This window comes from Triturus cristatus, chromosome 8, assembly GCF_964204655.1.
Source record: "Triturus cristatus chromosome 8, aTriCri1.1, whole genome shotgun sequence".
Classification (NCBI taxonomy): domain Eukaryota; kingdom Metazoa; phylum Chordata; class Amphibia; order Caudata; family Salamandridae; genus Triturus; species Triturus cristatus.
This window is the reverse complement of record NC_140591.1, coordinates 751,826,485-751,850,175: the sequence shown is the minus strand read 5'-3', so window position 1 is coordinate 751,850,175 and position 23,691 is coordinate 751,826,485. Positions and strand designations below refer to the sequence as shown.

Here is a 23,691-nt window from a genome sequence, read left to right as displayed (position 1 = left end):
ATCACAGAAGAAAAATTTGCGAGACGCACACTTAGCAAATATTCCTTGAAAACGATGGGGGGTTTATTCCCGAGGGGGGGGGGGTCATGTTTTTTCCAGCACTGAAGAGGATAGGTTCAGCGAGGCATCCTTTATGGATCACTTTATATTAAGCAGATTACACAGTGCACTGAGAGCTAGGATACTGGAATTTCCCCTTGAGCCCGAATCTTTTGCACCACTGACCCTACTCATCACACACACACAGAGGGAAGCCACCTTGTCTGTAAATTGTACAAAGCTTCCATGACACTTCTCCCTAGCTGAGATGCTAAAATACGTGAGATCTGGGAACGGGGTTTAGGACACCCCATAGAAGACGAACATTGAACCTACTGCTGTACCCAAACTAAAGAAGTCTCCTTAAATAGTAAACAAACTGCTACATTTTAAATTCTAATGGAGAGCATATATGTCACTGGCCAAACTCAACTCCATAGATCACACGAGGCCCCACACCTGTCCAAAATGTGGAATGCAGCAAGCGGACTTCTCTCACATGACTTGGAACTGCGCAAAAATAGGGGGGTATTGGCGAGAAGTTTACAATATACTGTCACGTATGATAGCTGTAGAAGTTAACCCCCCCCCCCCCCCCCTCCTGGAGGTGGCCCTAATGGAATACGCATGAAACTTTTCAAAACAAGTACGTAGATTTGTTGCCATCGCCCTGCTGTTAGCAAAGACGGAGATCGCGCTACGCTGGCGCAGTAGGGCTGTCCCGACAGCAAAAGCTTGGATGAACAGTCTCATCTATTGCAACACAAACAGCTAATTGTTTGCTACAACTTTACCCCCGACATCGCAACCCAAGGACATCTGGAGCCCGTTAAAGAACTTTTTATTGTCTGCAGAGACGGCACCAGTGGCACAGACCCCCACTAGTATTGTCCCCACCGGGGTGGGCTGAAGCACGGGATGATATAGAGATGATATGTATTCAAATGTAGATAAATGTAGCAACTGTGAGGATTGTTTGTTAGTGTATAGGTGGACGGGGCAGCAGTGTTTAAGGTTTGAGACTCCACTGTAGAAATAAGTGGTCAAAGTATGCTATGTCGAAATTGATGTGGCTGTATTGCTACACTGAGAAATTGCTACACATGGTGGTTAAATACAAGATGAAAAATGGTCAATAAAGTTAAAAAAAAATATTTACAAAAAATCAGTCCCTGCCCACACCCATTCCAGCAAGTGATAATAAGGCATTACAAGGGGATCTGTGCACCTTCATTTGGAGAGGGAAACAACCTTGCACCTCTAATGTCCTTCTTATGCTCCCCAGACACCGGGGCAGCTTGGCGTGCCCCAACCTCCAAGATAATTATTGGGCCGCCCCCCTTCAGAATGGGTGGCAAGAGAGAGTGAAAAGCATTGGGTGCACACGGGACAGATTAGTGGCATGTAGACCACTTTGGGACCTGGCTTGGCTCCCAAAGCACTTGCGCCGATGGAGTGCATAAATCGCCACTCCAACACAAACTATCTTGGAGATGTGGGATACACTCACACTTCGAAGGAACCTCACCACCTTTCCCTCATCAAATACTCCCATTGCGCGCAACCTGGACTTTATAACCGAGCTGTCTCAAATTTCCTTCCCAGCATGGGTCAAGGGCGAATGCAGAATACTGCAAGTTCTTTTTCAAGGCAAATCCATCAAATCTTTTGAGCATTGCAGGAATGAGTTCTGCCTCCTGACGCCACCAGACACCAATATTTCCAGTTACTCCACTGAGCCCTACACCTCCCCCCCCAATGCCTTAGCTGCTAAATGCCCCCAAACTCCCTTTTAATCTCTTGCTCGCAACTTTGAGGGTGCCCGCAGGTTTGTGTCCAAGATCTAGGAGGTACTACAACAGTCCTGACTCGTGCCTAGCCATTTATACCAGAGACATGGTAATCAGACTGCGCACAAGACATAAAGAGTAAACAGTATGAAAACTTATGGTGCGACATTTGAAAGATTTATAGGAGTATCCCCCAACAAAAACGGCCTATAAGGTCATGGTCCAGTGGTACTATACCCAAGCCCGCTTACACTCCATCTACCCGAATGCATTGCCAGCCTGTTGGCAATGTAGGGAGCAAAAGGGAGTCTTTCAACACATCTAATGGACATTCCCGCCCATTACTCTTTTCTGGAAGGAAATCTTAAGCCACATCAAAACACTGTGGCTCTACAATTCTGACCAACTACAGCACTGGTATTCTAGGACTTCATCCCTCAGCACTCAACGCAATGACACATACAGGCTGGTCCCTGACCCAACATATGACAGGCACAGCTAAAGAGCTGATTTCGCTAGCCTGGAAGTCCCCCAAACCCCCCTCCAATAGCCTCCTGGCACACAAAGCTCTGGCACACCCTAGCACTGTAACAGATCCACAAATTAGCTAATGTTGACAAGAAATTGACACAACTCTGGCACCCCCTTATTGACTACATGTCTGGGCTTGAACATCTATGCCTCCAACCGCCCGAATTTGTGCTCTCCACCTATTTGACTAGGCGACTGGACAGCAGGAGACTTTAATCTTGCCTCTCTGCAGACCTAAAGTGATAGTGAGCATCCCTGCTTTTGGGGAGGATCCCTCTTTTCGATGCCTCCCTTCCTTCCTCCTCAGTGTTGCCTCCTTTACACTCTTATTCGATGACCTGCTACTCCAGTTCCCCTTTCCGTCCCTTGCCCTCCCGTAGACTTCAATGTTAGGTTTGTTGTGACCACCCGATCTTCCTTTATCTTTCCCGCTCACCTTCCCCCCCCCAGATTTGGAGGACTGCTGGCCTCTTCCCCGGCACCCTGTCTCCTTTTCCTCCCTGGGTTACTTTGCTTTCCTCCTAAGCCTCGGACAACCTGAAGACGCCCCTTTCTCCTCCTTTGGGGAGAGAACACTTTTTGAAGGGCAAAATCTCACGATCCTCCACTAGTCCCCAGGGCAGTAAGTGGCAATATACACCATGTTCTTGCTTTCCAGACTACTTCTCATGTTGCATGATAATGCTGTTGATTCTCATGCTGAATGTTTTTTTCTTGCACTGCTATTCTTATAATGGTATTTACCTGATCTACTTGTACTGCAATATGAACTCTTGCAATATCTCTTTTTCTATAACTATCTATGGAAAACTCAAAACAGATTTTGTGTACTAAAATTTTGTTTTAAAAAACATGCATGTCCAAATCTTTTTAAAAAAAAGCATTTTCAGGCCACAGTGTTCTAAAACAAATATGGTAAGCTCTCCTGGGGTCATGGATTCAATGACCCAGGAGATTTACTATGTTTCTTTTTTAATGTTGCCAGGGGCAGCTGCGCTCCCTCAAGCCGCCCACAACATAAAAAAAAGTGTTGTGGGGGCGTGACTATACAAGATGACTGAACTAACATGATCCGAGTAGGCTCCGCTGCATGCATTGGTAGCGGAAAGACGATGAATCCTAGTACATCGGGCCCACATACACCAGCGGAAGAATAGCGTATGAGCCCTTGAGACGGTTCACAGGTGATACCGGGCCCTGATATGATGGGAGAGCACTAGTGACTTGTAACCATAGCTCCAGGGCCTCTCAGAAGTGCAAAATACTGACGGGGAACTGACTCCCCCCACACAAATATGTAACATCTGGTGGAGATGGGGCTGGGGACCTGAGAAGACCCCCCGGGGAAGACGATATTTTAGCTCTAATAAGACCTATGGCTAGAGACTTCCACCACATGGACAGGGGCAGCACCAGATAATTGGCAAAGTAAGCAACAATACTCATCAAGTAACAAGGTAACAGGAAGGCTTTCTGGGGGTTCGGAAGTGCGGAGGACATGAGAGATGCAACCCTTGCCTGAACTGGAGGTCTGCATGCAACCGACAAGGGGAGTGGAGAAACTTCTGGGGAAGGACTACCATCTTGAGCTCCCTGACGAAGGTGTGAGGTCCCGGACCCCTACCAGATGCTTCAGGCAACTCCCTGCGATTCTGGTCTCTTCCATTTACTGACTTTATGCTGCCTACAAAATCCCAAACCAACAGGTCTCCAGTTATTTTACACCAACGGCGGGACATGAGAGGGCCCCCACAGGGGAAGCAAAGAGCAGTATGACGCTGACAAAGGAGGACCTCCTAGCGTCCCTACAGGAATTCATGAAGGAACTGCGTGCTGAACTCAAATCTGACTGAAACGCATCCCTCGAGACGCTTTGCTCGGACATACAGACTAAGTTAACCACCCTCCAACAGGATGTCGACTACTTGGGCACCCTTACACTAGATCTTGAGACTACAATGCAGGAACTTGATCGACGTACGGGCCAGACAGAGGACTCTGTGAATATCCTCCGGACACAACTCTGGGCCTCCCTCTTGAAGTGTGAAGATTTGGAGAACAGGACGTGGAGGGACAATATCAGGCTGTGGAACCTGGAGGAGGGAGTTGATGGACCCGTGACAGGCCTATTCGCAGAACCACTGATCTCTTCAGGGGAAAAAGTTAAAATAAATCAAGTTCATAGAGTGGGGCCCCCACGATCTAGCGGCACTGGACAACTGAGAGAGCTACTAGCAAAGCTCCACTCCTTCAAGATGAAAGAAGCACTTCTCCAGGCGGCACGCAAGGTGGGAAAAGTCTCCTTTCAGGGAGCCACCTGCACCCTCTATCAGGACATAGCTCCTTCCACCCTGGCACGCCGCCGACAGTTCTGTCCTATTACTAAAAAGCTCAGAAAAAACAATGTGAAATACAGGTGGACAGACCCCATTTTGCCCAGCATTTACCCACCAGAATAAGACTCATCAGGTCTCGACACTCATCAAAGCGGCGAGGGTGGTGAGACTCAAACGCCCAGAAAGCAACAATCAGAGGACACCAGCAAGGCCACCGTGAACCAGGGTGGAGAGGCGAGGAGGGAGACTCGTCAGTGGTGTAGCTAGCCCTATGGCTGCCCCTGGTGGTCCCTGCGTTTGCTGCCCCGCGTCGGAAGCATTGAAGAGTGGGGGGGTGCTGGCGAGATTCGACGGCTACAATATAGAGGGCAGGGCATTGCTGCCCCCAAGACAGCAGGTAGGAGCAGGAGGAGGCCGCCACCCCCAAAATGCGTGCCGCCCGGGGCGGACTGCCTCCACCACCCCCCCCCTTGCTACACCACTGCGACCCGTAGAGATTTCAGTCCAGAAACCGCCCACGACGGAAGTGATGAGGACTTGATAATACAGAATTTGTTATCTCAAGGTCACTGCCTCTGGATATATTTAAACACTCGACCCCCAGTACCCACTCTCCTGGAGCATTTGATCCTTGACCCTCCCTGCGTGGCGTTTTTGGCAATGAGATGAGCAGGATTCCATGACACTTGTCGCTTCCATTATCTGGGCTTCTAACCAATGTTACTTTAGGATGACAGATGGGTTATCAATTTACTATATCTCTCCTTTTATTATAAGATCGAATATAGCCTGCATTAGCGGACACTGACCTAAACATCCCTTTAGAGATATCTCTCTAGAGTAGCGATGTTTTTTGGGGAAATTCAATCCCATCCATTTATGTTTGGGAGATATTGTTGGGGAATATGTTTGCATAGTTCTAGGTATGCGGAAATAGAAGTGCGTGCATGTTGCGGGGTGGAGTGGGATAAATGGGACACTACCTAAACGCATCCGTGTTGGTGGGGGGAAGGGATACCAGCTGGCAACACTGGGTGAGAGATGGAGGTGAAAAGCAACTCCCCTTACTGATTTACTATGGTAATCACTACACTCACATGGAATATTAAGGGGCTCAACTTTCCTGCAAAGCGTCACAAAGTATGGAAATACTTGTTGGATGTAGTTATGACGTGGTGGCGCTCCAGGAGACTCACTTGAGAAAAACAGACAAACATAGATTGGGACATAGAGCGTACCCAGTGATGTACAAGTCTTCAGCTCCCAGTAAGCAAAACGGGGTAGCACTTTTCTTTCACTCTTCACTGAAATTTCAACCGGAGGGCTGTAGGTCAGACACAGAGGGAAGAGTGATTATTGTCAAGGGCAGAATACATGGCTGCATGTGCACCTTTGCGTCTATATACGCCTCCAATTCGAACCGAGGAGCCTTCCTTTCTTCCATGCTATCGACACAGGGGGGATTTGGAGAGGGTGATATCTCCCTGATGGGAGATTTTAATCTGAGCTGGGAGGCAAGTTTAGAGAGCTCTTCCACCCACAGAGCTACCACGGGCTCCTTCTCTATAGCCCTGAAAAAATAATTTACCTCTCTGGGATTAATAGATGCATGGCAAATGATGCACCCTAATGATCGGGACTACACGTATTTCTCGCACTTCCATCGCTCTTATTTCAGGGTTGACTATGTATTCATCAATCAAGCCCTCGGGCCGCATCCCACCTGATCAGTAATTCCGACCATGCGCCAGTCACGCTCACTCTATGGTGAGACTCTGGGTATCCGAAATACTGTTGCTTGTTCTTCCCCAACTCCCTTGCACGTGATAGTACAATAAGGGACAAACTTAGAAAGGCTATTAAGCAACATTTCTCACTGAATGACTCGCAAGACACAAATTATGCCAATAATTGGGACTCTTTTAAAGCTGTACTAAGGGGCAAATGCATTGAATAATGTCAATTTAAACAAAGAGAGAACCAGAGATAGGTTTGCCCTGGAAACTGAACTTCAACATGCAGAACAGGCACACAAGGAACACCCAACTCTCCCCTTACAAAGAAAGGTCACAGCCCCTAGAGGCAAGCTTAATGCTATATACACCTATATACACACCAATTGGGCTGAACTCACACTTTTGCCACTTAAACGCATGACCTATGAATATGGTAACAAAGCGGGGGCTCAGCTAGCCAGACAACTACGTACAACAAGGGAAACGGATTGCATGGGCCCCATCAAGATAGAATAGGGGAGGGTGATTGCAGAGGATGCCTTCGGGAACATTTATAGAACCCTTTACACGTCAGAATCCCACAATGAGACAGATCAAACGGAATATCTGGAGGGGATTGCTCTCCCGCAAGTAACAGTAATGCAAAATGAAATGCAGAAAGGACCCATAGGGGAGGAGGACGTCCGTACCGCTATTAAGGAACTTAAACTCCACAAATCCCCGTACTCAATGGCTTGACTGCTCACTTCACCCAACTACAGAACTTTTGGTTCCGAGCTCATACCACACTGTGTTAACATTTTTAACTCAATGGCAGACTCTGGAGCAGTGACCCAGTCAATGGGTGAGACAAAGACACACAATAGATGGACGGAATGCAGAACAAATCAAAACATTCACCCCCAGTCAAGAGATCTGGGTTAAATCCATCATTCTTTTGCACACCATGGCACCCCAGTTTAGACCTGGCCATATGCAAATCAGTCTTGACCCTGTACCTCATGGGAACAGTCAAGCCCGAACTGCCAAGCCAGGTGCTCCCTGGACCGGAAAAAAGCATCCTAGGACCGGTTTCGGGGCTTCACCCCTCATCAGCCAGGATAGCTTGATTCCAGTGGCACAGTGAGCCCAGGACCTACGTCTGGGCATACCTGGCGCACTTAAGGCGAGAAAGCAAAAGACACACAATAGATGGACGGAATGCAGAACAAATCAAAACATTCACCCCCAGTCAAGAGATCTGGGTTAAATCCATCATTCTTTTGCTCACCATGACACCCCAGTTTAGACCTGGCCATATGCAAATCTGTCTTGACGCTGTGCCTCATGGGAACAGTCCAGCCCGAACTGCCAAGCTAGGTCCTCCCTGGACCGGAAACAAGCATTCCAGGACCGGTTTTGGGTTTCACCCCTCATCAGCCAGGATAGCTCGATTCCAGTGGCACAGTGAGCCCAGGACCCACGTCTGAGCATACACTTAGGGCTTAACCCAAATCTTTTGACTGAGGGAGAATGTTTGCATTGTCAGCATTCCGTCCATCATCTGTTTGCTGTAACACTTTTCGCCCTAAGTGAGATGGGTATGCCCAGGCGTGGGTCCCTTGTTCACTGAGTCACAGGATCTAAGCTAGCCTGGCTGAAGAAGGGTGACATACCCTGAAACTGGTCCCAGGATGCTTGTTTCCGGTCCAGGGAGGACCTGGCCTGGCAGTTCTGTCTGGACTGTTCCCATGAAGCACAGGGTCAAGACTGATTAGCATATGGCTGGATACAAACTGGGGTGGCGTAGTGGGCAAAAGAATGATTCATTTAACCCAGATCTTTTGACTGGGGGAGAATGTTTGCATTGTCACCATTCCGTCCATCATTTGTTTGCTGTAACAATGGGTGAGGCACTGATACACAAACAAGGAAAAGATCTGCAGCAGTGGGGATCATACCGACCGATAGCGTCACTTAAACTTGATGCTAATCTGTACACAACTATTTTAACTACTAGACTGGAAACTATGATGCCGGATTTAATCCACCCAGACTAATCTGGCTTTATAACTAGCAGACAAACCCATGATAAACTTTGAAGGCTCATTCACCTCGTCGAAAAGGCATTTAAAAAATATGTACCGTCAGTCCTACTCAAGCTGGACGTGGAAAAGGCACTTGACTGAATGGACTGGAACTTTCTGTTTCACACCTTACAACACTTTGGGTTCAGACTGAAATGTATCACTATGCTTAAAGCCAACTATGCACAGCCCCGTGCCCGATTTCTGGTAAACGGAGTGAGCTTGAAACCCATCCATTTGGAGAGGGGAACGAGCCAGGGCTGCCCCCACTCGGCCTTACTGTTTGCTCTTAGCATCGAGCCCTTGGCTGCAAGGGTGCACGAGAACCCTTCAATCCAAGGCATCCCCTTTGGCACGGACGAACACAAGATCTCTCCTTTTCGCTGACGACGTGCTAATGACACTGTCCTCCCCCAGTTCGACTCTGACCGCAGTACAGTCAGAGTTGCAGGCCTTCAAATCAGTATCCGGCTTCCGAGTCAGTCTATCCAAGTCTTATCTACTTAATCTCACTCACTATGCGGCGAGGAGAGATGGAGGGATTGGTAGCGCTCGACGCCCTTTTGTGAAACGAGAAAGGATATTTCTTATCTCTGCGTTAAGATTACTCCTCGGATCTCAGATCTCTTTAGGCTAACTATTCCCCCCTTCTTCTACGACTTAGAGAGGATTTTCGCAGGTGTGCCACAATGTACATCTCATGCTTGGGACAGGTTATCAAAATTAATGTTTTACCTAAACTACTATATCTCGTCCAAGGACTTCCAGTTGAATTGGACTGAGGTTTTCTCCCAGCATTAAGATCCTTGATTATCCTTTTCATTTGGCAGGCGAAGCAGGCTCGCCTTCAGAGAACTCCAACTGCCAAAAAGTGCTGGTGGACTAACAATGCCAAACATTGAGCTTTACTACCAAGCGGCCCAATTGAGAATAGCGGAATGGTCAGCAAGGGAGTCCGATAAACACTGGCTCCATATGGACTGAGCGGTGTCAAGCAGATACATATGAGACCTCCTGTGGAAACCAAAGACAGACTGTCTGCCAAATCTGTATGTAAGTACTCCTCCTAGAACTACTTTGCGAGTCTATGATAGGTTGACCAGACTGTTAGGATGGACCACATTTCCCTCCCCCTATACTCTGTTCCACTTTAACCCAGCATTTCTCCCAGCTTTACATTCTGGCCCTTTTGTTGCGTGGAGGGAGGGAGGGTGTCTCACGATTTCCAACCTTTTCCATAACTTGGACATCCAAACATTTGAGAACTGTCAGAAAGACTTTTAACTACCAGCAACGGAACACTTACATTCCACCCTGAGATGCGGGAAGCCACCACTAGAGACCTTCGACCGATGGAACAATTTGTTTTAAGAGGAGTTGGCTGAGAAGGGTGCATCTCCTTTCTAGACACTCTCCTACTCGCAACATTCACTTCCCCTCAGCCACGACAATGCTTTTTGGGAGGACATACTGGGCACTCTGAGGCTAGAGGCACAGTGGAGAGAGCTCTGAAGAGACATTGCTAGGTTCAACCACTCTATGGGAATTAAGGAGGCCCATTATAAGGTTGTCTTTGATTGTTACCTTTATCCCACCAACTTGCGGAAGATATTCCCTACTACCTTGAATCTCTGCTGGCGGGAATGCGGGGAGATTTTAGGCACATCTGGTGGGACTGTTCTGGACAGAAATACTTACCCAGATTTAAGACATCCTGGGATATCTTTACCAGATACTTTGGGGTTCCTACTCCTGGGTCTTCGGCATGACTCCCTCAAATACCAAACCATGGGAGATCATTCTATACTGTGGCTCTGCCTTGGGGCGGCAAAGATGGCAATGGCACACGCTTGGAAAAAGACGGAGGCCTCATCCACGCTAGAATGTGGCAAGCCCTTGTGATGGAGCGTATGGCAGATATCTTCACCGATAAGAATTTTGAATATACCTGGAGGCCACTGGTGACATACCTCTCTGGGGGACTGCCGCTAGTAGCGTGCCCTGCACGCAAAAGGGGACTCCACCTCGTTCAATTTTAAGAGTTTCACCATAGGAGAAAACTGAGACTTGGCAATCCTAGTGTCTCACCATGCCACTGCCACCTTTAGTTCTGAATCCCATACCATACTTGCCTTGTACGCACCAAATGTTTATCCTGCGCACCACTGCGCCCTCGGCCTGGTCGCCCCCACCCCTCCCGCCTGCTCCTCACCTGCTGAGTCTCCTGCTGCCACCTGCTGCCTGAGCCACCACAGGGCCGCCGAGCGCCGCCCCAGCCGCCACAGGGCCGCCGAGCGGCGCCCCAGCCACCTCAGAGCCGCCGCCGAGCCCCCAGGTTTCCCGCCGCTACCAACGAGACCCCGCCCGCCGATTGGGTCCCGCGCTCCCCGCCTCCCCGCAGACCCTCCCTCCCGGCTCCCCTCTTATAACGCCCCCAGAGCGACCGCGCAGCGGACGCGCGCAGCGGGAGCACCGATTGAGCGCCGAAGGTGCGCCAAAGGTAAGCCCGTCTGCGCCCGTCCGCGCCTGGACCGCGCCCAGCGCCAGAACCCCTGGCCCCCACAGAGGCCACCCCACCCGCCGGACTTACGATGCCGCCACCCTCAACGCATTCAACACCGGCCGAACCCCCGGGTGCTACCGAGCCACTCCGAGACGCACCCACGGACCCTTCACCTGCCAGTCCTGCAAGTTCTCCTGCATCCGGACCTGCACTGCTTCAGCACCCACCAAACGGAACACCAGCAGCAACCACCTCAAGTGCATCCTGCTTAACACCCGCTCCGTCCACAGACACGCCGTTCAACTCTGGAACCTCCTCGACACCACAGCTCCTGACGTTGCCTTCCTCACGGAAACCTGGATGAACGACTCCTCAGCGCCCGACATCGCCATCGCCATCCCAGAGGGCTACAAGATCATCCGGAGAGACCGCGACAACCAGACTGGAGGAGGCATCGCCATCATCCACAGGGACACCATCCGTATCTCGACCAACGCCGACGACACCCTGACAACCGCCGAACACCTGCACTTCCAGATCCACACCGACCCCAAGACCACCCTCAGAGGCACCCTGATCTACCGACCCCCGGGACCACGCACTCAATTCAGCGAAGAAATCGCCGAGTTCATCAGCCCGCACGCCCTCCCCTCCGCTGACTACATCCTCCTCGGGGACATCAACTTCCACCTGGAGAACAACAACGACCGCAACACCACCACCCTGCTTGACAACCTCGCCACCCTCGGACTCAAGCAGCTGGTGACCACCCCCACCCACCTCGCCGGACACACACTCGACGCCGTCTTCTCGTCCAGCAAAGACATCTCCTTCAGCCACGCCACTGGACTCCACTGGACGGACCACAGCTGCATCCACTTCACCTTCAAAAGAACCATGGTCCACCACCACCAGCAACAGGCTGCACGAAGAAGCTGGAACAAGATCACAGCCGAACAACTCGCCGCATCCCTGAGCCAGCACCCTCCCGCCAGCTCACCGAACCCCAGCCAAGCCGCCGACAACCTCACGAAATGGATCTCCACCTGCGCGGACGAGCTCGCCCCTCTGAGGACCCCGCCCAGCAGACCCGGAAGCAAGAAGGCCCCGTGGTTCACCGACGAACTCAAGAGCTCCAAGAAGAACTGCCGTGCCCTCGAGAAAGCCTGGAGAAGAGACCCAACGCCAGACAACATGACTACCCTCAAGCTCGCCACCCGAATGCACCATCAACTGATCCACGCCACCAAGAAAACAGCATTCAAGGACCGGCTGGACAACAACGCACACAACAGCAAGGAACTCTTCAACATCGTCAGAGAGCTCTCCAACCCCAACGCCGGAACCAACGACATCACCCCATCGCAAGACCTCTGCAACTCCCTCGCCTCCTACTTCCACAACAAGATCGCTGACATACACAACAGCTTCAGAACACAACCAACGCTCCCCACGATCAAACCAACGCCCCCCACCACCACCCTCAACGCCTGGACACCGATCAACCTCGAAGACACCATCAGCACGATGAACTCCATCCACTCCGGATCCCCAACCGACCTCTGCCCTCACCACATCTTCAACAAGACCGACGCTGTCATCGCACCCCACCTGCGGGACATCATCAACACCTCCCTCGACACCGCCACCGTCCCTGAGAGCTGGAAGCACGCCGAACTCAGCGCTCTACTAAAGAAACCAACGGCGGACCCCACCGAACTCAAGAACTACCGCCCCATCTCGCTCCTCCCGTTTCCAGCCAAAGTCATCGAGAAGACCGTCAACAAGCAACTGGCAGCCTTCCTCGAGACGACTGGTTCCCTCGACCCATCCCAGTCAGGCTTCCGGGCCAACCACAGCACCGAGACCGCCCTCATCGCTGCCACCGACGACATCCGAACCCTGCTGGACAACGGAGAAACAGCGGCCCTCATCCTCCTGGACCTCTCCGCGGCATTCGACGCTGTCTGCCACCGCACCCTAGTGCAGCGCCTCAGCAACGTCGGGATCGAGGAGAAGGCACTGGAATGGATCATCTCCTTCCTCACCGGAAGGGCACAGAGTCCGCCTGCCCCCGTTCAGGTCAGAAGCCACGGAAGTCATCTGCGGCGTCCCTCAGGGCTCCTCGCTCAGCCCCACCCTCTTCAATGTCTACATGAGCCCCCTCGCGGCCATCGCACGCCAACACAACCTGAACATCATCTCCTATGCCGATGACACCCAGCTGATCCTCTCCCTGACCAACGACCCCGCCACCGCCAGAGCCAACCTACACGAAGGGATGAAAAACGTGGCCGAGTGGATGACGACCAGCCGCCTGAAACTGAACACAGACAAGACGGAAGTCCTCATCCTGGGCTCCTCACCCTCCGCCTGGGATGACTCCTGGTGGCCCCCCGCCCTGGGCAACGCACCCAAACCGACAGACCACGCACGCAACCTGGGCTTCATCCTGGACTCCTCCCTCTCCATGACCAGACAAGTCAACGCCGTCTCCTCGTCCTGTTTCACCATCCTGCGCATGCTACGTAAGATCTTCCGGTGGATCCCCACCGAGACCAGGAAGACGGTCACCCAGGCCCTCGTCACCAGTCGAATGGACTACGGCAACGCCCTCTACGCCGGTACCACCGCCAAGCTCCAGAAGAGACTCCAGCGGAACCAGAACGCCTCGGCGAGACTCATCCTCGACGTCCCCAGACGAAGTCACATCTCCAGACACCTGAGAGACCTGCACTGGCTCCCGATCAACAAAAGAATCACCTTCCGGCTCCTCACCCACGAGCACAAAGCCCTACACAACCAAGGCCCGACCTACCTCAACAGCCGCCTCAACTTCTACGCTCCCAAACGCCACCTCCGCTCGACCAGTCACGCCCTCGCCGCCGTCCCCCGCATCCACAGAGCGACAACAGGAGGAAGATCCTTCTCCCACCTGGCCGCCAAGACTTGGAACGCCCTCCCGACCGACCTACGCCCGACCCAAGACCACCTCTCCTTCAGGAAGAAGCTCAAGACCTGGTTGTTCGAGCAGTAGCTGACCCCCCCCCCCCCCCCCCAAGCGCCTTGAGACCCTCCGGGTGAGTAGTGCGCGTTATAAATGCCTATGATTGATTGATTGATTGATTGATTTGTTTGGGGAAGGGGTGAGGGAGAACAGGTACGCTTAGGTTATAGTCAATGCAATGTAAAGCACTTATTTAAGAATTACGAAAGTGAGAGCCCTGAGAACTGTAGCAACTGAATCTGTAAATAGCTGCCACATACTATGTGATGAGGACTACGCTTAACAATGCTGTGATGATGTACTTTTGAAAAACTAATAAAGAAGGCTTTGACAAAGAAAAGGGTCGGAGGTGCCTCTCACCCTTGTAGGGGCAAAACCAGAAAGAAAAAATATAATTTAAAAAAGCCCTCGCAGGTAAACGAATAAAAATGAAGAAAATACAAAGCTAGACCCAAAAACACAAATCAGATATATAAAGACATACAACTACAGAAAAGCAAATAATTATTTAAAAAAATACAAGGTAAACTTCATGGTTGCCTCTCCTTTACTCTGATAAAGGTACTATAGGGATTAGAGATAAAGTGATCACACTAATCGACCTGGCGTGGAATCCAGAACTAAAGAAAAACACTCTCCTGCCTATCCAGGAACCATGTAGATTACACCTATACAGGAATTATATAACATTTTTGATTGAGTATAGAATACTAAATACCTAAACACTAAGTACCTGCTTAAATAAAACTTTATAGAAAGATATTTCTGTCTTTGAGTTTACTTCATCATCTTGCCAGTTCTGGATACAAGGTACTATTTGCACATTTTGTGTAAAGCTAAGTGAGAGTGGCCTTCATTTGGGAAAGAAAAGGCACTGAATTGAGTGCCTTTGTGACCGGACAAACTTTGGTAGCAGAGCAGATTCTAAGCTCTATACTTTATTTTTGTTGCCTTTTTTGGTGACGAAATCCAGCATCTTCTGTTGGACAGGGCCATTCTTGTTCTGCATGCACTGCACATTCTTCCAGAAGGATCTCTTCCAGAAGATAGCATACAGAGCCTGAGGATGCCCTAGACGATAACCTCATTTTATTCTTTATATTTTTCTGCTAATTTGTCTGGTTTCTTAAACGTAAAGAAAGACGTGCATCACAATGAGCAGCATGTGACTGGGCCTGGCCGCAGGCCAGACCCTGTGCCCAATCCCACTTGGTCATGACCTTTGGCCGTGTGCTGCGGAGAGCTGCAGTCAGGCTCTGCACACAAACCCTCTGTCGCCCACTGCTGGCTCGGTCAGGTAACGATATAAATGGTGTCATTTTAAGTAATGCAAACCTACTGGCTTTGTCAAAGGCCCAAAATACCAAAATATATAAAGTGACTTGGCCTATTGGCTTTATCAAGGGTTCAGAACATCAACAAATATAAAGCAGGCCTATTGGCTTTTGTCAAAAAATCACCAATAACTATAATCAAATGTATATTTCACAAATTCTCACATTGCAATGTTTACTGATAACAGTGATGGTCTCAAAATATTTTTAATAAAGTATTTAAACAACATGCATATCTGAGTCTTTTTTTAAAAACAATTTCAGGCCACAAAGTACAGCCATAAAACCAACCACAAGGCTGAAGCGCATACAGCTACGACTGCTCTAAAACAAATATGGTAAGCTCTCCTGGGATCATAGATTCAATGACCTAGGAGACTTACTATGCTTCTTTTTTAATGTTGCTGGGAGGCATCTGCACTCCTTCGAGCCCTCCACAACATTAAAAAAAAAGAAGGTTGGTGATGACTCTAACCCATCTAGGGGCAATAATGCCCTATGCTGCCTTAAAAAAGGCAGCATAGGGCATTTTTTGGCAATCCTTGCAAAGAGCAGTAAATAATAAATGAATGGCTCCTGCTGCTCATTTATTATATTATTTTTGGATTTTTTTGTTTTAATGGGTGCCTCAGTTCCAACCCGGGGCACTCACAATCTAGCACATATTGAGGGCTGTGATATGAGCCCTAAGGCCCCCACAGCATCTGCTGGCTCCCCAGCTAGAAGCAATACCGGGTGCCGGTGGATCCGGTAATTTTTTTTTATTTCCACAGTGGGTGCCCCAGTGCACACCCGGGGCTACCACAACATGAGCATCATTGAGGCCACCAGCGAGCCCCCTGACACCCACGTCCCCCACGGCTCCCCTGTCAGCACCAATTGTGGTCGCAGCGAGTGCCGGCCATTGCATTTTTCCATGGTTGCCCTGCTGTCCACAGAGCACACATTTATTTTTAAGTTGGGGCAGCAGGGCAAGCACCAAGGCCTCCATAGAACTTGCAAACTCCCCAGCCAGCAGCAACATAGGGCCAGCGGGAGCTGGAAATATATATTTTTTTGTTTTTTGGGTGCCCCGGTGCCCAACCAGGGCACCCACAACATGAGCATTGTTGGGGCCAATGGAATTAGCCCCATAGCCCTTGCCAGCTGCCCAGTCAGCACTCATTGTGGTGCCTGCAGGAGCCGGCTATTGCATTTATTCCATGAGTGCCCCGCTGTCCACCCAGAGCACCCACATCATTTTGTCTTCTTTACGTTGGGGGAAGCTGGGGGAGCCGAAGCCCCCCACTGTACCTGCTTGCTCCCCAGCCAGCAGCAATATAGTGCCAGCTGGAGCTGGCAATATGTATTTCTTGCTGTTTAGAAAGTGGGTGCGCTGGTACCCATCTGGGGTGCCCACGTGAGCACTGTTAGGGTCATGGGAGAGCCCCATGACCCCCGCTAGCTCCCCAGTCAGCACCCATTGTGGTGCCAGTGGCAGCCAGTCATAGCATTTTTTCTGTGAATGCCATGCTGTTCACCTGGAGCACCCACACATTTTTATTTTTGTTGGGGGTAGCACAGGGAACCCCAAGCCGCCTGTGGCACCTGCCGGCTCTCCAACTAGCACCCATTCTGGTGCTGGCGGGAACTGGCTCTGTTTTGCTTCAGGCCAGGCAGACACAAAGCTGTGTTTCCTGCCCAGTAGAGTGCAAACAAACCTTTGGCCAAAAAGCATCATGTGGTCACTCCAATAAAGATGGAAATATCTACATTTCGATCCCACCTTGTGTTTTGAACAGAGGTTTCCTTGTGTGCTAGAAAATATATATATTCAATTGTGTGGAGTGTAATACGCTACTTATTACGACTACTGAGTGTGGAATGAGCCACGACTCGAGAGGCAAATCTGCATACATGGTTTATGCCATGGATTTTTTCCATGAGTATCTGTTTAAACAAAAGGTATTAACTAAAACAAGGATTCAAGGGATAACATTTGTTGAAAAAGGTAAAATCACATTGTACAAGCCTGGTGACTGTTAGGAGTGCTGTTCCCCTGTGTAGAGTATTTATTACACGCAATCTGCAGTAGACGGTGTTTTTCTAACGTAAATTTTGTTGTGCTGAGGTAATAAAATCGAATTTGACCCTAGTACTTTAGTGATGAATTTGCATTTATTAAAACAATTGCTCTGGCTCATTTATATATACTGCCATAACATATTTACAAAAAAAAGTCCACAAAACTCAGCGAAAAAATATGCATTAATAGACTCACATTAATTGGGAGTCCAGAAATGGGATGGTATATCTCTAGGTTTGATTTTTTTTAAAATAAAGAAACACTGAGAAACTAAAATGCCTGCATCATCAAGTCGCAATGGTGTAGAATGCATGTATGAAAACAAGGCCACCTCTGCTTTCCACAATATATATCTAGTTGATTTAAAAAGAAAACAGACTTTACTCAAATTACATCGATTCGATAATGGTGTGAAAAGTATGAGATGCAACCACGTGGATTCTGTACCTATGGATGGTGGAAACGGTGCTGTCAAAGTGCTAGAACTCATATCTCCAAGTGATCGATGATTTCCCCTCCATGGTGGTCGAGGTGGTGGTGCTGGTGGACTTGATGGTCTGGACTGTGTTCTGTGCGAGGCAGAAGAAGTAATCCCAGACAACATTTGTCCCAGCATCTGCAGCATCTGAATTTCCCGAGTGTGCTCGGCCTCCCGGCGCTTATCTTCAATTTTGAGTCTTTGCTCCTCATAGTTGTAAAATTTCTCTTCAAAATTAACACTCTGTTGAAGGAATTTTTCCATCATTTTGTCTAGAGTCAGATTTGTGTGGCATTTCTTTAACCGTTTACGCTGGGTAGATGGTGAGCTGCTTTGAAAATTGACTTGTTTAAAACCTAAAAAAAAATGTAATTTTAATGTAGAGAGGGCGATGCACAAGTATATTAAAAACAGCTCTGTCAAATGTGAAGGTTCAGTGTAAAAGTAAATCAAAGGAACAGTTAAAGCACATTTTAAACAAATCTCAACTCTCTCAAACACACAGATACTGAATCCACCATATACTAACTATGGGAAAACTATGGCTTGCCTACGACTATTTAGCTAAAAAGGAAGTATGCATTCAACTTGCTGAAAGTTCACCCCCACAGCCCTATTTTTTCCTAAACTTTTTTCAATATTGCAACTTTCTGTGACTTGTTGGCTGATGAGTTATCTGGAGGATTGAAAGTCAAAGAATGAACGTGTATCACATTCATACAAAAGATTCAAAGCATTAAGAAGAATTAAATCAATTAATTTACTTCATGAGAGATAGGACAAAGTGCAAAAAGTAGAGACTTCACACCTTTTTGCTTGCTGATGCTACACAATGCCCCTTCCCTGCTGGTACAGTTTGTACAATACTGATCCGAGTCAAAGACCCATTGTGGGAGCTCTGCTCTGCATAACCTTGGCTTTGCACCACAGCTTGGGCACTGGTGAGCGTGGTTCTCCGAACATGGTGGAGGCATTCAAATGCTTTTCAACTGGCTTTACAAATGAGTCTTAAATCGTTGATATGATGTGGTATTACGTTACCAACAAGTGTATATATCCAGTTATAAAGATTGCCCTGAAAGCTGCATAACTAGTAGATTAACCAACCACATTTTATCCATCATCTTCTGTGAAAGTTCTCCCTTTTAAAGGTAAGGGCAAAGAAGCCTTCTTTCTTTACCTCCCTTTCATCTTTCTGGTTGATCCTGTCAAGCAACTCTTCGGGTCCCTCTTAAAAGCATAGGTATGTTATTGACTCAGACATGCAGGATAATGTGTCACTCTAACGGGAACATCCTTCCTCAAAACACCCAGGACTGGGAATATGCGGTGTTATGTCAATGCTGCCAGACTGGGACTTGAAATGACACAAGTTAAGAACTGGGCCTTTCAAATCAGATAGGTACTGTTATGCATCACTTCCTGAAAACCTCATCTCAAGAGAAAAAAACGGTTTGGCCAAGCAAAGTGCGATAGTAGTAACTACTGAGATCCTCACATATTAAACAAAGTCCATATGGGGAGGATGAATAATCTAAAACAGATGGGCAGAGCAGAATATGAAAATGGATCCCATCAGACTTATAATAACGATAGTTGGTTATGATTGAACCATAGTAAGCCACAGCTGTAGGCAAGGGATACTAAAAACTTCTGATCCTCTTCGAGGTGATTGGTCCAAATATCTGTAACTCACCTTCACCCAACCCATAACTCTGCAAACAACCAACTCACATGCAAAAACAATGAGAGCTACTACAGATTTAAATAAGAGAACCCCAATTTTATGACCGGACCTGATAAACTCAATACCTCATACACTGCATGATAGTTCCAAACCTATGTTACTGCTTCGAGAATACCAAAGTAAGCTCTCCTACATTATGGATGCAAATGCTTCTTACACTACGGAAACAAGAAAGATAAGGAAAAGCTGCCCACTGGTAAACATCACAGATAAAATTATAAAAGACAATTATCATACCAGCGGAGTGAAAATGGAGGAAAAATACACCAGGTATCTCCTTTGAAACACTCACGTCCAAAAGACACACCTACAAAAAAAAAAGCTTCTCTTCAGGGGAAAATTTGCCTTCTTCAAACCAAACCTGGTCACATTCCATTACTCATGGCAAAAAAGCAGAGGGACACTCTCATTCCACTCGGGCTTATTTACATTAACATACCCTACAAAGTAGGAGTCTACTGGAGCCTCTGAAGGTGAATCTATTAAAGGTGCTTCTGAAAACAGCAGTCACTGTCCACAACTAAACTGAAAGCATCAGATCTATCATCTTCCTTATCTGTCAAAACTACTTAGAAAATATACTGCAGTTCAGTTTAACTAACTGGATATAAAACATTCAGGCATTCTTAATACATTTTCAATCAGGTATTAGAGATCGGGGATGACACACTCAAATTAGTTCAGTTTGGAAACTCTTGACCCCTTGCGATACTAAACGTATCCTCTGTGTTTGACACCACTGACCATGGACATCCTTTTCGACCCTCTACAAACTCTATTTGCTCTTGAAGTTACAATATAGCAACGGGTAAAACTCTAACCCACCAACAGATTCCAACAAATTATTATTGGCAACTTATGTTTAATTGCCATTCCTTCAACTTCTTGAGTGCCACACAGCCCAATCATAGCTTACTAACTATTCAATCTGCATGTCAAACAACAAGTCGTCTTTCCATAAAAGCACAGTGTCTCCCCTTCATCAATATGAAGATGAAACTCTGCTACATCTAAACAATAAATTGCCATAAAAGTCTCTAAACATTGCTTACCTGCATCTTTGAATTCAAGACCTGGATGAAACACAGAAAACTAATACAACCTATCAAAAAACCAACATTTCTCAATCTCTCCCTGAAACTCAAACTATCAATTTTCTAAAGAGTGGACTGATCACCTAAACTAAACAGTTTGGCATGACACCCTGACATTTCACATAGGCAAAAAGACATGGCTTCATCCTGTAATCTAAACTGAATCTGGATGCCTTCCTCAAGTCATTAGAAAAAATTGTAAATCATCAACTGAGAGTCATAAGTAACACTTGTGTTCTATTCTGCTTTCTTAAGTCTGTTTTCCTGAAATGGATATTGTCTGTAATAGCAGGTCAGGCTTCAAGGCACTATGAGCAACTGATGGCTCATCATACAAAACGTTGGCGTTTTTTTACTCTTGTAATAAAAAAAATACATCGAGAAGCGGACCAGAGTCAGACTCTTACTACAAATCGGACAAATGCGGAAAACATTAAAAGCAGCATTAGACACTTTCTTTCCAAAGATTATCTAAAAAAGAACGTTGATCAGTCATGGTTATTATTTTTAAATGACATATAACCATGCTGTACTCCCAACCCTCACATATGTTTGTTTCGCACAGCTGAAATCTGTCCTACACCCTACCGTCAAACTCGCCTACAAGACAAAGAAATATGACCACGTCAACCCAGTCCTGGGCTCATTGAAAAAGCTAACACTTGTAGCAAGAAGCATAAATAAAATTGCCTCCTTTGCACAAAATGTCTTTTATGTGAACACCCCCAACTAAGTGACAAACATGCTTATTATATCTGGAGAAGTAAAACAACATTTTTGAATGAAACAGAGCATGAAAGGAAAAACTTCACTACCACCGGATATTCCTAATAACAAACAATGTACTACAACGCACTCCTTCTCTGGTAATGCTACAAAAATATGTAAGTCTACTCCAACAAACATTTGGCAGGTCTACTTCCTTCACAGAATTCAAAACAATCATAAAGAGATCTCCAACCAATAAACCCAACTTTGCTAGGCATGAGGTCAGGTCGTGTTTTATAACTGTCTCTACCATTTTACTGTCCAACATGACCTTAAATGTGTCACTATGTCAATGACTATGTCCAGGATTATAACTATTGCAACTAGTAGCACCGTGTAAATATTTACTCCGCTCCTGCCTGGTTCAACACAGTTCTTACTACTTTACAGCACTCTGGCAGTCTAGTTAGGTGAGAGCTATACAAAACAGCAATAACTAAATAAAATATACTATTCTTTCATTCCAGGTTCCATTTAAATGGATTTCTGCATTTGTGATTTAAAAAGGGACAAAATCATAAGTTGCATACCAAATTATATGCGTCAGTAGACCACCCCATCCCTCCATCCTTCCATATGTACAAAATGCAAATGAGAATATTGCATGCACGCTTACCATCTCCTGGGTGCAGGGTCGGTGGAGGTCCAGTGAAGGGTGAGCATTCCTCTTTAATAGGTCGTTCAGTGAAGGAGGAGCACTCTCCAGAGTCTTCGCCTAAGTTTTCCAGAGAGGAACCTATGCCAGTGCATCCTTGTTGCTTCTGCTGGTTCTCCTCGTCATCCTCGTCGGCAGATACTTCCTCCATCATGGTTTCTTCCATTGACCGGAGTTGAAGAGGATCTTGGGACACAGAGGTAGAGGAGGCTGGTGGGGTGGGAGGAGACCGAGTGCAAAGAATCCGATCCATCTGATCATAGTATTTGCAAATTTTGCGTGCATTTCCGTTTTTATTCATGCCTTCCCTTGCCTGATAGTACTGCCGCTTCAGGCCTTTGATTCGGATGCGGCATTGCTCTGGAGTCCGTTCAAAGCCTGTGTCTGCAAGTCGGCATGCAACATCCCGATACACATGGCTGTTGCGGAAATTTCCATCCAGAGCAGTCTGCACGTCAGCTTCGCCCCAAATATCTAGCAGAGCCCGGGTCTCGAGGTCCGACCACAGGAAACCACGTGTATTGGCAATCATCCTCCTCCTGTCACCAGTGCTTTAAATGGGTAGGTGCTATCAGCTAGTGAGTAGCTGCACTTCTGTAAGAGGGGACCTGCACTTACCAACAGAGATAAAATATGTAAAAACAGAGATAAAATATGTAAAATTGGAGTTTACCAGCATTTCTCGGTAGAAAGCAGTTACTATGGGATTGTGAGCACCTACACTTCTGTATTCCCATTTCAGGTACTGCCTACTCGGACTTCTAACATTATACCTTTTCTCAATAAGCACGTCTCTCAACTACTAACTGCTGTGTTGCTAAGCACTGAGCAAAGCAAAAGAGACACCTGTAACTTACAATCCTACAAAGCCCCAAGACTGCTCTGGCTGCAAGTGTTATTTAGAAAACAAGATACCAGCAAGTGCCACCACAACCCTCTTCGCCACAATTATTACTGCCTTGCCTGCTGCCACGTCTATTCTCCTTCTCTGCCACCCACACCAAATGACTGGACACTTAGAGAAGCAAAGCAAGAGGTTAAAATATAGAGCACTTTTGCTTGGCTAAAACAGTAAGGCTAGAAGGATGATGAAGCGCTATATAAATACAAAACTTTTTTTTCCTCTTCTATCCTTCCGATATCCTCTGAAGCCAAATAACTGACTAACCTATCCACAACTAAAATTACTTCCATATTTCACTATACTAATTCAACACTAATCCTTTATGGGTTCCGGAGTAGCGTGCTACTTGCCGAAAAAGCGCTTTGACGACTCGTCAGGGGTAGTAAGCGCTATATAAATGCAATTACAATATAGTATTTCAGTAAATCAGTACCATTAACTTGGTTCTTTTTCTTATTTGTCTAGTGACTCAACTGTAGACTGTCCAACCAAGAGACGACCAAAATTGTGCGATACTGTGCAAGACGTATGATTTCAATGTGCTCTTAGTTTCTCTATTTGCATACATTTCGCTCACTTAGAAACAGACTCAATAGGAAGAACTATTTAAAAAATATTGGACATTTACAATTAATTTC

General features: G+C 47.3%; 1 protein-coding gene across 4 annotated transcripts in view; it reads right to left on the bottom strand.

The window, feature by feature from the left end:
- The window catches only part of NAXD (NAD(P)HX dehydratase), a 247,309-nt gene that overhangs the window by 182,654 nt on the left and 40,964 nt on the right, over window positions 1–23,691 (bottom strand). For 3 of the 4 annotated variants that reach the window (XM_085622173.1, XM_085622175.1, XM_085622174.1), the window contains exons 2-3: window positions 22,111–22,757; window positions 17,855–18,241 (exon numbers count right to left, since the gene is read on the bottom strand). The exons of the other annotated variant lie outside the window; for it this stretch is intronic. In XM_085622173.1, coding sequence (XP_085478299.1) covers window positions 17,855–18,241; window positions 22,111–22,681 — 958 coding nt within the window. In that variant the 5' untranslated portion in view covers window positions 22,682–22,757. The remainder of the gene's footprint in view (window positions 1–17,854; window positions 18,242–22,110; window positions 22,758–23,691) is intronic. 4 annotated transcript variants of the gene reach the window in all.